Below are 17,081 nucleotides of genomic sequence, written 5' to 3'. Positions count from 1 at the left end.
CACACACTGAATATAATATTTAGCAAGTATTGAAACCTAATTGAGATGTGCTTTTTATATGATCATGGATTTCCTACACAGAAAAACACAGCTTTCATTTTCTGCTCTGTGAACACATGAAATCCAATCCTGAAATCAAAGCACAACATTCTTTGCACATGCAGATTGGCCCAGTGGGCAATGGTGGGGCAAAAATGTCCTACAGTAGGATGGGGCGAGGCAGTGAAGTGAATCGGAATATTGCCTGAGTTAGAGCCTGCACTATGTGAATTTGTGTGAATTTTCTAATTTGTTGTTTAGAATGATTTATTATTTGACAACATACTTTACTTCTACTTCATTACTTGTGCTGAGTGAAATTTCTTGATTTTAATAAGGAACTGAGTCATCAGTTCACAACCTCGTTGGAGAAACAGACATTTCTTTCACGAGGTGCCGTTTATCAATCACATTTTGTACAGTTAAGGGACAGTTAATGCCCTGAATTGAACAGCACTTGCTCATGGTGGTACTCCATAAAATATCAACACTCTAAGCTCTTGCTTATCAAGAACATATATCTGGAGAGCAGTAACATATCTGGAATGTGTAGCTGTTCAATGTAGGACCAAATTAAAGGTATATATATATATATATATATATATATATATATATATATATATATATATATATATATATATATATACACGTATATATATATATATATATATATATATATACGTATATATATATATATATATATATATATATATATATATATATATATATATATATATATATATATATATATATATATATACATACATACATACATAAAAAAGATCAAATAAGATAAAATAAAAAAACAATATAATATGATTGTGGTCCATGACCTTTTCTGCATTCGCTGCTCTACCAGTTTCTGGTGAATGCAGTAAAGGACTGACCTTTGTAGAATTATTCTAATACTGCCTAATCTGAACAGTTGAATGATATGGTCCTAAAGCTGTGTGCAAAAGGTTATTCAATCCATGTGCTAGTGGCAACCTGCCCAGAAAAGTATTATATACCAAGATACCGCAGGTCTGCTGTACAGTATATCCTCATTAATATCCCCTTGATTATTTTCTTTTTATATTCATTACATTGAAATCAAAACATACAGAATGCAATTGCAGCTCATACAACAACTCTTATAATAGTGTTGTGACAGTGTATCAGAGCGTTGTACTGCTTCACTTTCTACTGTATTCTATATCATCAGATGGTGATTCTGATTGAATTTGTGTGAAGAGCTCAGATTACTGATAATAAAGGTTTCGTTATAAAGCACTTTACATTAATGTGGACTAGCCTCACTCTTTAATATATTGTATTTCATGACGAATAAAATAGCCTCCATTCTCCTTGACTTTTGCTAGCAAGCAGTTTAAGCTTCAATATACAGACATTTAAAGAAAATGGCTATTTGAATAGTGATATTTGGGGGGAAAAGGATATACAGTATTTATATTCAGGAAAACACTCCAATATATTCTTCAAATTGTTTCTCTCAATGAGCCTTGAAAAGTTTTATGGAGATTTAAAACAGATGGTTTACCTTCTATAGCTTCTAAGCTATAACCATGTCTACAAAAGAAATCCTTTTCTTCTGGGAGTGTATACATGCAGGTGGATATTGATTATTGGCCCTGTTTGGCCTTTGACTGTGCTACAGTGACATCTTTTGGTGATGTGGATTATCTGCAAGCTATCGCTATACACTGGAACAAAACAAGCCAAGTAACCAGGCAGAATAAAGCATGCAGAAGTTGTTAGATCTGCAATAAAAACATGTTTAAAAAAGTGAACACTCACTCACTCACTCACTCACTCACTCACTCACTCACTCACTCACACACACACTCACTCACTCACTCACTCACACACACACACACACACACACACACACACACACACACACACACACACACACACACACGCAGCAGCAGAAGTAGTAATAAAGCCTCACCCTTCCTACAATAAAAATAAAAGGCATTAAAAATCAAGTCACACTTTAAACCTGATCTTCAAGGAGATATTTTGTGCTTTTAAAACTAAATATATTTTTGCATATGTTGAAATCTATGTGTTGTTAGAGTAAGTTGTGTATTTATTTATTTATTTTTTATGGTCCATATTCAAATGCATCCATTAATCAGTTTGGTCTGTTGTTCCAGTCATTTTTACACAGCAAGGTGGATAAGAAACAGGTGATTTCAGACAATACTTTTGGACAAAAGGTTTCTGGGAAACTTGGAGAAGTCGTGTGTACTTTATAAAGTGTTGTCTCTCAGCTTAGATCATCTGTACATATCTTTACATCGTGTAGTCACGTGCTCAAACAGCACACTAGCCTACTTAATAGTACTTTGTGTAGACTTTAGTGCGCACTACTTCACCTACTATTTAGTAAGCTAGTGTACTGAGTACAACAACAAACCCTGCTCTTCTTCCCTGATCACAGGGTTTCCGTTTCCGCACAGAGAAAAGCGTCTCTGTTTCTGTCAGCGACTTTCACCTCTTTCCTTTTTCTTTCCTTTTCACGCCAAACTGAAACTCGTGACAGTTTGAGAGAAAGAAAGAAAGTGAGCAGTGATTTGAGCGAGTATGAGCGACACTGGTGTCGAAACTGATTCGATACCGGAAGAAAACTCAGGCCAAATGTTGGAGCTGGACGAGGACGAAGACTTGGAAGTTTTCAGTAAGGTAAATAAAAAAGTAAATAAATAAACCCCCTGAAAAGATGAAATTGAATAGAGGACGACGGTTTATCTCTGTGAGCTGAGAGCCAACGAGTGAAGTATCGGTTCGTTTTGGTGTGTCGGTTCGTTTTGGTGTGTCAGTGACACGTTAGCGAATCTGTAGCAACTTTTATTCTGTGTTGAGATTTAATCCAACGACATGCTAAGTGCTAAGAGTTCCGATAAAGGCATTTAAAACTTAAAAAATGATGTAAAAGAAAAAGGCGTAAGGAAAAAAACTTTTAATATTATTTTTTTTGTTGCCTGAACTTTTTGTTGTCATTTTTTTCCTCTCAGAGTTTCAGAGGTCGAATATAAAATAGTTCAGGTCATGAAGATGACTTTTTTTTTTGCTGAGCAATTTGTCTCATTTCCTTGTGAAAGCCTGTACAGCACAGTAACGTTTTAAAACGACAGAAATGTTTTAGTAACGTGGGTTGTTTTGTAGCACGATGTGAGATTTGTGCTGACTACAGTGCAGTTTGCTGGCACTGGTTTGCTCCATAGAGGTTCAGTCCTCTCATTAATCAGCTCTCAGGCTTCTGGGAAAAGCTGAAATATTTGTCTGTCACTAAATAAATCATGGTGTAGTGAGTGTATACACTTTTTTCAATAAAAAAGGAGACATTTCAGCCAGCTCATTTGAATAGAATACACAGACAAAAGACAGAAGTGCTGAAAACAGACCAGCATAACTGGTTACAGATATAACCAGCATAATGGCTATGCTTTTGTACACCAGCATAAACATTACTGTGATGTACACAGCAACGCCAGGCTCAGATATACAGATCTTCTTCGTAGGTTTATTCTGGTGTCAAAAACACTTTACCCCTCCAGGACAGATTAACACCTCTGACTCAGACACCTCCAGAGTCCCTGCCTTGGGCTGATACTTGTATCGAATAGTTAATAAGTCATTGATTCAATGAAAAATTTAAATTGTGACAAAGCACTTTAACAGAAATTGAAACACGTCTAAATTTTAGACGTATAAAAGTATCCGTTTGTTTATAATGAGCAACCTAAATATGATGGTGACAAGTAAAAATTCCCTGAGATGATATACGGAAGAAAACTTGAAAGGAAACACTCAAAAATATGATGAAAAGTAGTTTCCCTTTTATTACTGTGTGCGATTATGTATCCAGGAAATAACACAAAGTCTATTTTGTTACCTTATCTGTTCTCTGAGTGCAAAACTGTTGCAATTACAGTCCTAAGCCATGTTCATGGACTCTAAGCGGTACCATGCACGGTAATCTCACGGTCATCCTCACCAACAGCAAGTGCTTTCCAAGTGGATTGTTTTAGTCGAGCTCTTTATTAAGATTCGGGAAACACTTAAGTAAAAAGTAGACATTTTTAATGCTTGTTCTTTTTTTTTTCAGGATGCAACCTTTACAGATGGAAGCTCCTTCAGCGTCTCTATGCAGACGTCCCCTGGATCTATGGTCAATCAGTACAGATTTGAAGACGATGAAGCGGTACCTGGCACTAAGGACATATTCATCACAGTTGACAATCCTGAGAGTCATGTGACAGCCATTGAGACATTTATTACATACAGGGTTTTGACCAAGGTATGTCCAGAACCACAGGTTTATGATTATGAAAACGATTTGTTTGCTAAATATTACCTTACTGTCTTTTTAATGATTATTTTCCTTATTCTTCGCTATCTTTCTGATGTCAGACGACACGTAGTGAGTTTGACTCAAGCGAGTATGAAGTCCGCAGGCGCTACCAGGACTTCTTTTGGTTAAAAGGCAAACTGGAGGAGGCTCATCCAACTCTTATTGTCCATGTAGGTGAACTGAAATAGTTAAATGAATGAAATTATGCTCAGTTATTATATGGTGTTTTATAAAATCTAGTTTTACCTTGACTGTTTGTTTTGCTATAGCCCCTACCAGAAAAATTTGTTATGAAGGGAATGGTGGAAAGGTTCACTAATGACTTCATTGAGACCCGGAAAAAAGCATTACACCGGTTTCTCAACAGAATAGCTGACCATCCCATTCTCTCCAGCAGTGAGGATTTTAAGATCTTCATTACAGCACCAGCCTGGGTAAGACACACAGTTACAGTTACAAACTGTGGCTACATGATTTTAATTTAAATAAGAGTCATGATTTTTGGGCATAAAAAAAAGAATCTGGGTGTGGTTTTAAAAAAAAAATGCCCCGGAGTTCTGAATTTAAAATAATATTGAAGTAACATACATATAAACAAGCTGAATTTGGTGTTTTATATTAAAGTCTTTTTATTTCTAACAATATTTTCTTGATGAATGAATATTTTCATGATTGAAATGTTATATGCATTTTAAAATCTTTACCTGCTTGTTTGGACTTCTCCACATCTTGAGCAACACAGTGAGTCCTCCCAAAATTTAAAGGAAGCCTGTGCAAATGAATCCTGGCAGCATTAATGACTAGTTAAATAATTTGTCAGGGCAGGGATTGTGGTCTTCTGCTGACACACATTCATTAGCCACTTGGTGATAACATTTTTTTTATTTTTTTATTTTTAATAATAATATAAACGAGGTCTAATGCTCAATGCTTCATTAACATGTTAGGAGCGAGACCATGAGTTTGGCCATGACTCACTCGCCCGGCACATACACTTGGTCATTGTTTAGTAATTGGGAATTTATTATTTAGTACACCATATTAAATATTTGTTTAACTGGTCTAGACAAGTTTGGTTCTTTTCACTGCAAGAAGGTACTTGGTTTGTTTTTTAATCAACTCACATTATCTATCCAATGTTGTTTTCTCCCTTTCCTTCTGTAGACTTCTAGCTCACTTGCAGTAAAAAAAAAAGTTTTTGCAGTATTAACGTTTAACTGGAATCGATTTGCAATGTAAAAGCAAACATCTCTCTGAAGTGTAGCCAAAAATGTCAGGAACATCCAAGCTCTTGCATGTGGATTTCCCTGAAGATGAAATTTTTAGTTTTAGAATGATATGGAACAGAATGTCTGAGTCATTCTAATCTGAATAATAATTGCCCAAATATTTGTATTCTCCTATGTACTGTCTATTTTAAATAGGATGTGGGAATACCTGAGGGCTCTGTTGGGATTAGGTTATCATAAAATGCAATGCGTGTATCCTGGTAGATTGCTATTAGCAATACAGTAGTACAGAGGCTAAGGTAATTGTTGAGTCTCTGGTCTAAGAATATTATTGAAACTTCTGGTCATAAAATGTTATTGGGCTTCTGAGGTTGCATTTAAAGATGTAGATGTAGTTTTTAAGGCCACAGTATTTGTGCTATCAGTGTTAACTCTGCATCTACAGGAGCTAGCGTCTCATAAGAAGCAAGGTCCAGGATTCTTAAGCAGGATGGGTGAGACGGTGCGAGCCGTGGCTGCTACGGTCCGTGGGGTCAAAAATCGGCCAGAGGAGTTCAGTGCCATTCAGGACTATGTGGACAACTTCAGTGTGAAGCTGACCTCACTGGACAAAGTCACCCAGCGGATCATCAAAGAAAAACAAGGTACTGCCTTCAGACTCCAAAACTACCAAGCACAGGCCACTCGCTTGTGGTGCATTGCTGGTTGTGTCACACAAAATAAACTGCTGCTGTTCCAGAGTACCTGGACGACGTGAAGGAGTATGGCCCAGCTTACACCCTGTGGTCTGGCTCAGAAGAGGAACTGGTGGAGCCTTTGAAGCTCATGGCGAGTTGCTTGGACAGGTGCTCCAAGGAGACCGAGGAGCAGCTTGAGCACCTCAATAACAGCCTCCTCCCAACACTGCACGAGTATGTGCTCTGTGCAGATAACCTCAAGGTACTTTATTCTAATATGAATTATAATTTCCTTGTGCACATGTATGCTACCAAGATGTTGTTCGATGGAAAAGAAATTTCACATATATTCCAGTTCAGCAGGAGTGAAGTAACAAACACATGCACACATGACTTGTGTGTGACTGTTGTACTGTGGCTTTCATGAGGACAATGAGGACTCGAGAGGCAGGCATGACAGAGAGCACAGGACTGTTTATTTAGGGTTTTTGCTTTCCGTGCAGCCTTGTACACAAAAGAACATTACTTGTAATCTAAAGCAAAACTTCCACTGCACACACACAACCATGACAAGACTCTGCCAGATCAGGTTGCTCTGCTTGGCAGCAACAGCTCTCTTTTACTTTTTTCCTCTACAAAACACCCAGTGTATAAAAAGAGTATTGTTAATCACACACAGGTGTACATTGATTCATGACATTGACTGCTTCTCCATTATTCATCCTTCCGTTCACAAGCAGCACTTAATCACGGCCCTGTTGCCACAGTGACGTCGATATCTTACTAGGCATTTAGCTAATTAGTTAGTCAGTGAAGAAAATATTATTATGCTACAGTGCAACTACATTCATCTGTCAATTAGTGTTGCCTTTTAAATTCATTTAAAACGTAGTATTAATGTTTGTTGCATAACATGCCTCTTCATAGAAGAGCTACTTACAGTGCTCAGTGTAAAAGTGTACACCCCCTTTAAAAAGTAACATTCATTCATTTTCTACCGCTTATCCGAACTTCTCGGGTCATGGGGAGCCCGTGCCTATCTCAGGCATCATCGGGCATCAAGGCAGGATACACCCTGGACGGAGTGCCAACCCATCGCAGGGCACACACACACACACACTCTCATTCACTCACACACTCACGACAATTTTCCAGAGATGCCAGTCAACCTACCATGCATGCCTTTGGACCGGGGGAGGAAACCGGAGTAACCGGAGGAAACCCCCGAGGCACGGGGAGAACATGCAAACTCCACACACACAAGGTGGAAGCGGGAATCGAACCAGAAACCCTGGAGGTGTGAGGCGAACGTGCTAACCACTAAGCCACCGTGTCATCTAAAAAGTAACATTTTTAAACAATATCTCAATGAACACAAAACAATTGTCCAAAATGTTGACAAGACTAAGTTTAATATAACAGTTTAATCTGTTTAACTTATAACATGAAAGTAAAGTTAATAATTTAATTTAAAATACACATTTTTCAGTTGAACTCAAATTAGGGTGATGCACAAATATTTTCATTGAGATATTGTTTAAAATGTTACTTTTTAAATGGGGTGTACTCATTTACGCTGAGCACTGTATGTATTTTATTTTTCAGTATTGTACAGAAATAATGTAAAAAGCAGCAGTAGTTTGTAGATCAATGCTATTGTGCAAGTACGGTATATTTCAGACGATGGACATACGTGACAAAAGTATGCACAAAATATCATGTAGAAATAATCACCCAGTGCTACGTTGCCAAAACCTCTTGACATTCTGTTAGTTTGTATGTCGGAGGGTTTGTACAGTTGTTCATTTTGATTCATCCCAGTGACTCGAATCATTCTGTTGAACAGAATGAAAATAATCATGTCAGTGGAATCTAACCCATTTGAGATGTTAATTATTACATTATTTAACCATAAATGTGCCAAAATGGGTCTCTGAATGAATCGTTGAACAAAAAAGATGAGTCAGTAAATGGAAGTGAGCAAGAACAATTCATTCACTTAAAAGATCTGTGTGCTATAGTACGAGGAAGCACGTAAATGTGTTCTTGCATTTCGTTTGCTGACTGTTTGACCTTGAATTGAAACAAGAAAGAGTCGTTAGGCTTTATAGTGTTACCTCTGAGACTACCACTTAAAACGGTGTACTAGTCTAGGTTTATCAGTGCTTGTGTGCCATCATATTTGTGCTGCAAACTGATTTGTATGACTTGGATTAGTGATCTGATCGATATATGGAGCGTTATGTTTTACCGGGGCTTATCAGGTGTTTCATCTAGTTGCACGTTTAATCAAGGTGTATTGATCATGGTATTTGTTATACACAGGCAGTACTGCGGAGGCGAGACAACATCCAAGCAGAGTTTGAGGCTAAGAATGAAGCTCTTGCCGCTAAGAGGACGGAAAGGGAAGCAGTGAGTGCGATCTGACTCTTTCTCTCTTTTTTTTTTTATCCACACATTTAATTCACCCCATGCTCTCTTGCAATTTCCCAGAGATTATTAGTAATAAAGCCTTGCCTCAGCAGCGGTGTCTGCTTTCATATGAAAGCGATCCATTTTAAGCCTAAAGAGAAATGTGGTGAGATTATATAAATATGTAAGTTCCTCTGAGCCTGAATGCGCTTCAGCTAGAACACAGTAAATATGGTTTAATAAAGTCTCTGCTAATCATGTCATACTTTAGTCTCTTGGGCTTTTGACTTTCTACATCAATTCCATCAAATGTCATGGGTGTGAGAAAGATCCTTCTGTGGAGAAGGGAAAGACTTTATATAAGGTTGTGTTCTTTTGCAGAAGTGTTTGAAGGTTGGAGACGCCCCTTTCTCAGCTTAGCAATAACCTTTCTCCAGTGAATTTAATTACAGCCAGTGAGCACAGTTCCACTTGGCTTTCACTATGCTGCACGGGTCTCATCATAGGATTCTTTTTAACAATGCAGTGCTCCATGCATCCTGTCTATAAACAAACCGTTTGGAACAATTAGTATTTCAAAGCTATTAATTCTCACAGTAATTAGGATGCTGCCCTCTAAAATGATTTACAACCTTTGTAAACATGGTAATGTAACATAAACATCACAATCAACTTAATTTAGCTTTTCCCCTTCCAACAGTATAAAAAGGTGTGTGTGTGTGTGTGTGTGTGTGTGTGTAATAAAACTTTTATATAATAGCCTTTTTCTCTCAGGAATACAAAACTGTACAAAAGTCAGAGAGCAGCATTTTGTTTTCAGTCAGATGGCCACTCGGTACTTACTGTTAAATATTTGATGGTGAACAGTAACGATGGGAAAATGTACAGTACATTAATTCCGTTTACAGCCTTATAGTACTTACGCAGCTCGATATTACAAATGAAATATTTATGCGTTTCAGGCTGATTTAACAGTTAATGTCTTTGGTATGATTTTTCTGTTCATTCAGTGTTGTTAATTCCTGTTATTGTTTATCAATCAACTGAATGTCTGCAGTCATAAAAGCGAAATTGGAGCCAAATAATGAATACAGTTTTTTACTTTTTGTATTGTTATTATTAACTATGATTCATAGAATCTACATTTTTATGTAGAAACATTTGGGCATTTTTCAAGTGGTGATCATGATGTATCTACAGAATTGGAATGCAACCCTATGCAAATATTGTTATCTATGCTGAATGTCACCATACCCTACTGTGTAACTATAAAAGGGAAGTAACTGAAATGTTGGCCAACATTTTGCCAACATTTTGTGATAGCACTGAAAACATTAGTACACCATCCTTTTTTTTCCATCTGATGTATGCCCCTGTATTGATTGTGTCTATGAAGGACTCTAAGGTGCTGAGTTTAGCATGGGACAGCCTGGTGGGCAAAGACCCAGAGGAGGTCAAACAGCAGAAACAGCAGAAGCTTAAAGGCGAGATTAAAGAGGTACTGGTTTTCTAACAGCAGTGGGGACTCCTTTCCTAATGTCTTTGTCTGCTTCTGCATCATTGGTTTGAGCTGGTAACATTTTAAACACTGGAATTTCAAGTGATTACACCCTGATGTATGAGGGTGCTACTACAGTAAATGTGTACTGATATGTTACCGACTCATCAGTGAGCATGGTTTCAGCTTAGGCATGTTCTGAAATCTTCAGCCCTGCTTTAGTTGTGTGTTACTTAAAACTTTAACTGTGGGCTTGGCAAATGTTTTCTAACTAAACTGCTGATTTCTGCTATGGATTTTCTACTGTCAGTTAGTACCTTTCCTTTCACTCTCTGTGTGTGTGTGTGTGTGTGTGTGTTGGAAGTGGTGGTTCTAAATTTTGCCTCAAACTATATACAGTATATGTGCTCTTCCACCCTGGGTTCAGGCCATTCCACAGCACCAAAACTGCTCTTGTTAATGGACGATCACCTTCGGGCTGCAGATTCAAGGGCTATTAGTACTGTTTTGCTTCCTAATTTGAGGGCTGCTTTTGATACACGACACACTTCTTGCACACCTTTCAGCTGTTGACATTGCTGGTACAGCTCTTTCTGGGTTTAATTCCTATTTTACAAATCAAAAACTTTTTATTATAGCTGGGAATTACGAGTTGTCTGCTGGTGTTTTTCAAGGTGTCTCTAAAGGCTCTGCTATTGGTCCACTCCTTTTTCTAAGATAAGATGAACTTTATTGATCCCACAGTGGGGAAATTCACTCATCACAGCAGCTTCCGCACAGTCATCTTATTCAGCGTCATAGCGTTAGCCTTCACTGACAGACAGATGACGCAGCTTTCTTTTAGCCCCACTGTATGTTCAACCTTTCCACTACCTTCCTCCACATCAAGGAGCGGATGCATAGTAATTACCTCAAACTCAACAAACCGTCCCTCTATTTGCTCCTAATTGTTTATTCGCCACACACTGAGATCTATTCTTTATCGTTCACTCACTCATTTAACTCCCTGTTTGTTAATAAGTAGATTCATCCCCTCTTTTTTTCTTCAGTTTCCAACCTTACTGTGATTTTTTTTTTACTGATTAGTTACACTTTTATTTGCATTACCTAAGAATTATGTACAGTAACTATGCAAATAAAACTTATTTTATCTTAAAATATGATATGCAATGTCAAATACAATGAGTTTAATGACATTGTTATTTGCAAGGACGTTTAATTGATTTCTCAGTGGCCTTTTGAGCTCAGTGTGATATAACTTACTTTCCTGTAGATGGCAGTAAAGGTAAATGGGTAAATGAAAAAATATGGAAACCCTTCATTACATTCACCCACGATTTACTTTTAAGTTTTAAGTTTCAATTAATTAAAGACTGTTTTATTACATCAAATTCTACTTTATAATTATATCTAGCTTTGCATCCTCAGGACTGTGTGAGTGTGTGTGAGTGTGTGTGAGTGTGTGTGAGTGTGTGTGAGTGTGTGTGAGTGTGTGTGAGTGTGAGTGTGTGTGAGTGTGAGTGTGAGTGTGAGTGTGTGTGTGTGTGTGTGAGTGTGAGTGTGAGTGTGTGTGTGAGTGTGTGTGAGTGTGTGTGAGTGTGTGTGAGTGTGTGTGTGTGTGTGTGAGTGTGTGTGAGTGTGTGTGTGTGGTATTAATTATTATTAAGGTACTTGTTCCTTTTGTACTGACAGTGAGGGCAGATCAGCGTGACTAATGATTTGTCCTGCACGTCACAGGGGAGACGCAGCACCAGACACTTACTTACTGATTATGCCAGCTCTTTCTCCCTCCCTCTGTGTAACAACCCCATTCACCTAAAGCATCTCCTGTTCCATCGCCTAACCTAATCAGAGCGTGTACTAACACACCACCCAGAAGGGACCTGGGCAGAAGCAACGGCAAACACACAATGTTCGACCTTCATCAGCTCAGCTGTCAATAAGTGTCTGATTTTTCTAAAGCTTTACACTGCATCACAGCTTGCTAATTTGACACACAGTCATCCCCAAGGGCCTTAAGCAGCCCAGCCGTCGATTAGTGTGTTTACCAATCTTTCTCTTTGTGCTCCAGTAGCCAATTGGAAGCCAATTGGACCCATGAGAGCATTAGCTAAGATTCCAAGCTGTTAGGAACTACTCTGACAAAATGGTCTGATCAAGGTAATGCAGCAATAAGAGGACCATTGTACTATTGTCTACTGAAGGGTGGGTTGTTGATTGTAATAAGAACACTTAAGAACTCTACACAGGTAGAGATGTAGTCCGTTGTGCAGTGGGCCGTAGTGCTTCATGGCATGGAAAGAGTTTGAAAGCTTGAAAAACATGAAGCCTGGATTTGTCATTGGAAGAGTGACAGAACCTGCCTTATATGTGCCAAAAAAATAATGATCAGAATTATAGTGCGACATTATGTGTTGGCCATGTTTATCATTGCAAATGAGTATTGATCAAAATTCACACTCAGTAATGAAAGCCAGAACATTTCTACATTTTCAGTGCCACATGAACACATGAATGTGGATGAACAAGTCTGCTGAAGTTTTGTGAAGCTAGTTACTAGGAATTGTGGGTGTGTGCTGCTATCTGATGGTGCTTTTGTGCTCGTGTGCAGATAAAAGAGGACATCGATAAGCTGGAAGACAAACTGGAATATGCCAATAACACGCTGAAAGGAGACTGGAGCCGCTGGCAGAAGAGCATGAGGTCTGACCTGAGAGCCGTCTTTACACAAACAGCAGAGAAGAATGTGGAATACTATGAAAAGGTGAGCAATGACCCGTCCCAACGGTGCTCTCTGAAAGAGCTCGTGTCCAAGACGGTCATGAAGATGGAGGAGGAAGTAGGCTATTAAACCATAGGTTTACAGATTTACAGTCGCTTTATGGGGAAGAGAAGCAGCACTTTCTAGCACGCTCTATTTTAGTCATTTGGAATGTATCCATATGTACAATATTTGTAAAGCTTTGCAAATTATTCTTTATTTTACCCTTTAACCAGACTAAAGATTTGAACTTATTATTAAGAGTATTTGATGGATAAGTGTAGCTGTAAGCCTGGAGTCATTTGGGCATTTGCCAGTAGAGGGGAGTAGCATTTCATTTTCATACCCTCACTCAGCTCGCTTTAAGTAATGAGCCTCCAAGGCCATAAAGAAAGGCTAATATTTCCAGCCAAAAAGCTTTAGAGAGTTGAGATATTGTGATATCGGATGTTATTACACGTGTACAGTATTCGTGCTTTTTATTTGCTTCCCACAGCTCTACACTTGACTTCTTGGAGTTCAGAATCAGAAATTGTGACCCAAACGTTGATGTATCGATAAGAACATTTGGTGAGGTTTGGGGACTTTGTGAGCAAGTCTGTGATATATCTTCAATCCCTCTCATATAGACCAATAGGCGGAGGAAGTGGGTGATTATAATCGGTGTGAATTTCACCTCTTCATTAGAACCTTTTGTATTAGGTGAATATGTGCAGGAACGTGTGCTTGTAGACCCAAGACAACCCAACTTCTCCCTTATGATTACATTTTCACATAATAGATTTTAATTTTCAATTATTTTTGTTGAATCTTTTTATTGGTAGACATCAGTGTGCTATAGGCTGCCAAATTGTGCACAGCAAGGAAGCACACAAATTGTGCAAGGTCTTTTGACTTAACGAAAGGCCATATCAGTTTGTGCTGATAAAATAAGTCTTCAGAGTTGGTATGCAGGGGACGAGGGGATAGTTGGAAGCATGTGGCATTCCTGAACTCTTTGAATCATTAATGTGCACTAGAATGGCCTCAATAAGCTGAGGCAAGAGGATGAAACTCGGTAGAATAGGAGATGAGCGTGTGGGTACTAACTGTCCACAACATGCCCTTATGGAAAGGAATTTTACCCTGCCTCAGTAACAGTATGTAGGAAAGGATATTACCAGATAATAGCATATGTACAAAAAGTAAAGCAGGTCTTAGAGATTTAGGAAACAGGAGCTGAAAGTGAAGAAGTGTGTGTGATGGAAGATTTGCAGGCAAGAAGATGAAAAGAGTCAGGAGGAAGTAATGCACGAGAAGTGGGAAGAGAGGTGGGAAAAGGGAAAAGCGTTATCCATTTCAATATTAATTATTAGTATAAAAAGATCAATTGTTTCATTTTAAAATCTTAATTTTACAGTATTATATTTTGGCTCTATGAACAACATGAGAGGAAGATTAAGGAGATGGTTTCGTCACTTAGATTTGACATTGCATGTCTATACAATAAGAAACAAGAACTCCAGGAAATTCTCCACATAACACTTGAAACTGATTATTATACCCTTCTGATTATTGTAGAATATGAAACCTAGAAAAATATAATGAATCTTGTCTTACTATGTGGGTTGATATTGTACATTTTAGAGCAATTTGCATTGTAGCCTGTGGAACGCTGTGGGCACAGCAACCGCACACTATAAGATGGCAAGTTCATAGGATTGCCATGGAGACACCATAGCAACAAGGATGTTGCTCAGAGATGGGGAAGACAAAGATCCTGTCGTTAAGTGTTCGACTTAATTTTAGACAGTACAGGGTATTTTTGAGGGTTTTAAACACTGCATCTTGTGGGACATGGGGCACAGCAGGGTTTGTTCTTAAGCCTTTTAATTATTCATTGTATTCGGGATTTATGCTAGACATCTAAAATCAACACCAGTGTTTTTCAGTAGCAGTGTGTAGAGGTTATTCTATCTCCTGTTTATACAGTCGGAACTTTAGCTTCACGTTAATTTGTGTGTGAGGCATGCAACTGCATATGTATTCGTGTTTATGTACAGGACTGGCTGATCTATTCTCTCTGCACTGCCTGTATTTTGCCACGATTAAATCTGTTTACCAGCGTTTTCCTTAGCAGCTGTAGATGAAGCAGGTCAGAGACCTCTATACTCAGCTAAGACTCCACATACACCATACTGTGTGTCTGATATAGATTCTATATCAGAGCGCGCGAACGTTTTCCGTCATTGGAAATGAGCTGCGACCAATTTTACCGCTGCAGATACATGCAAACAAAAACATGCCATTTGTCCAAGCATCTGAGTACTTATTCTTGTTTTAGGGCTAGGGTCACTATTGCAGACCCTTTGCACAAACATTTAAAAGCTGATGTGATTCAAGATATTTTCTTTTCATTTCATTTTCACTGCTTCTAGAATTCACTCTTTTGCCTCGGATTTTTTTTTTCAGTCCAGCTTCTTTTTTTCCTCCCCAGATCCCCTCATGAGATCTTAGCAAAGTTTTTCTTTTTGATGTGTGCCCATGTCACACAGCAAAGCATAACAATGCTCAGCTCCACTTGGCAGCTCATCATCTCCATCAGCTGTCAGTTTGATCATCACCAGCCTTGAGGATGTCAGTAACCTATTGCCCAAAGCAGCCACTTCTCAGCTCCCCGTGTATGCATTTGCCCTTAAGATGGTGAATCACCATCTTCTCAGTCTTTTTATGTGTACAGTGTGAATTTTGGTTCTGATAAGCAAAATCTTTCTGGGTTGAAGTAACTGAAGTAATTTTTTGTTTTTGTTTTAATTTTCCCATTTTTCACAAAGGCAAAAATCAGGCACTGATCGGCAGCTCTCACATGTATTACGTTTCTATTACATCTTAGAAAGTTCAGAAACACTGTTGACGTGTGGATTCACTGTGTGAAGTTTGATGTGGAATGGTAGTGAGTGAATTGGAGCAGTCAACCAACATGCTGGCTTTATGCTGTCATTTTTCTCAGGACAGATGAACATTTAATGTCATATATATATCTCTCTCTCACACACACACACACGGAAAAGACCAAAAAGAAAAGCTTGTTGTTCTTCGCTCGTTCTCCCTGGTTTGTCATTATTTAACACGAACGATTTGCTTTTCACTATTTGTTAGAATTTTATTGTTGAGACAGACATAAAAGGATTGGTCTTGTATTTACCTGAATTTATATGCATTGTCAAATTGAAAACATAAGCCCCCTAATTTCACAGCTTGTTTGGCCACTGCTTTCAATCTCTCATCTAACTTGCTTTAAAAAGGTCAGAGCTCATCTGCCTCCTTTGGTACGGTGCAACCCTGATTAAGTGTTTTGACAGGCAGGCAGTCACAATGGACGGCTATTCTGAATCGGCAGGAAAGTTTGTGGGCTCTGGGGAAGGAGAGGGTTTGTGATGTCGGAAGGACATTAATCTCCTGCCTGGAAAGTGACACATAAATGACGCAGAGGGCTGCAGCCGGCCACAGCCTGGGAATGAAATCGGGTGGTAAATTGGAAGTCGTCGTGTGTCAGCCCTTGTGACAGCCTTCAGATAGCTTCTCATTACTCGGCAGTTGCAGGGCTACCCAGACAAAAAACAGTGGCATAGGTGCACTGAGGCACTCGATGCTAATGCTATTATAAATGTGTGTTCTGTTGCAGTGTCTGGCAGTGTGGGAGTCGTTCCTGCTGTCTCAGAGACCTGAGGCCAAGGAAGTGGGCAGAGATGACTCCTAATCCCCCGGAAGCTTTTATCTAAACAGTGAAGACCAAAGACAAGTTTTTTTACCTTACAATCCTAGTGCTTGAATTGTACAGCAAAATACCATTGCTGCAGACGTCTCACTATAAACATAACCGTGCCTTATACCAGCCAAGCCAAGGACCGAGGGATCTGAAGTGCACTCGTTATTTCCTTCAAGCGATGACAAGGCTGTCTCAAAGATGTGTGTAGGATAGGACAGATACTTTCACCATTTTTGCCAACAGTCTTGTGAAAAATCTAAAGAAAGAGATAATAAAGGAATCTAATTAAATTCAGTAGCAATGGTTTATGGCTTTATTATATTTGGATGACATTAGTCACTGAATTTAGTTCTGTAA

At 38.6% G+C, this 17,081-nt stretch overlaps 1 protein-coding gene across 2 annotated transcripts; it reads left to right on the top strand.

The window, feature by feature from the left end:
• Positions 1-2,419: 2,419 nt before the first annotated feature.
• snx7 (sorting nexin 7) lies at positions 2,420-17,018 on the top strand. 2 transcript variants are annotated; one of them, XM_027149540.2, is made up of 10 exons: positions 2,420-2,727; positions 4,154-4,345; positions 4,459-4,569; positions 4,669-4,833; positions 6,074-6,272; positions 6,368-6,567; positions 8,631-8,717; positions 10,114-10,215; positions 12,827-12,979; positions 16,641-17,018. In XM_027149540.2, exons 1-10 carry the CDS (start codon positions 2,629-2,631, stop codon positions 16,713-16,715), a joined length of 1,383 nt encoding a protein of 460 aa, XP_027005341.1. In that variant the 5' UTR covers positions 2,420-2,628; the 3' UTR covers positions 16,716-17,018. The 2 variants fall into 2 exon arrangements, with proteins under 2 accessions (XP_027005341.1, XP_027005342.1); XM_027149541.2 differs by lacking the exon at positions 10,114-10,215.
• Positions 17,019-17,081: the final 63 nt, after the last annotated feature.

The sequence above is a fragment of the Tachysurus fulvidraco genome, chromosome 3 (genome assembly GCF_022655615.1).
Source record: "Tachysurus fulvidraco isolate hzauxx_2018 chromosome 3, HZAU_PFXX_2.0, whole genome shotgun sequence".
Classification (NCBI taxonomy): Eukaryota; Metazoa; Chordata; class Actinopteri; order Siluriformes; family Bagridae; genus Tachysurus; species Tachysurus fulvidraco.
Note: the sequence above shows the minus strand (reverse complement) of the source record. Positions and strands in the feature narration are given on the sequence as shown.

Coding starts and splice junctions, on each gene's coding strand:
- snx7 (XM_027149540.2), top strand. CDS start 2,629: ATGAGCGACACTGGTGTCGAAACTGATTCGATACCGGAAGAAAACTCA. Junction 4,346..4,458: donor CATACAGGGTTTTGACCAAG/GTATGTCCAGAA, acceptor TTCTGATGTCAG/ACGACACGTAGTGAGTTTGA. Junction 4,570..4,668: donor ATCCAACTCTTATTGTCCAT/GTAGGTGAACTG, acceptor GTTTTGCTATAG/CCCCTACCAGAAAAATTTGT.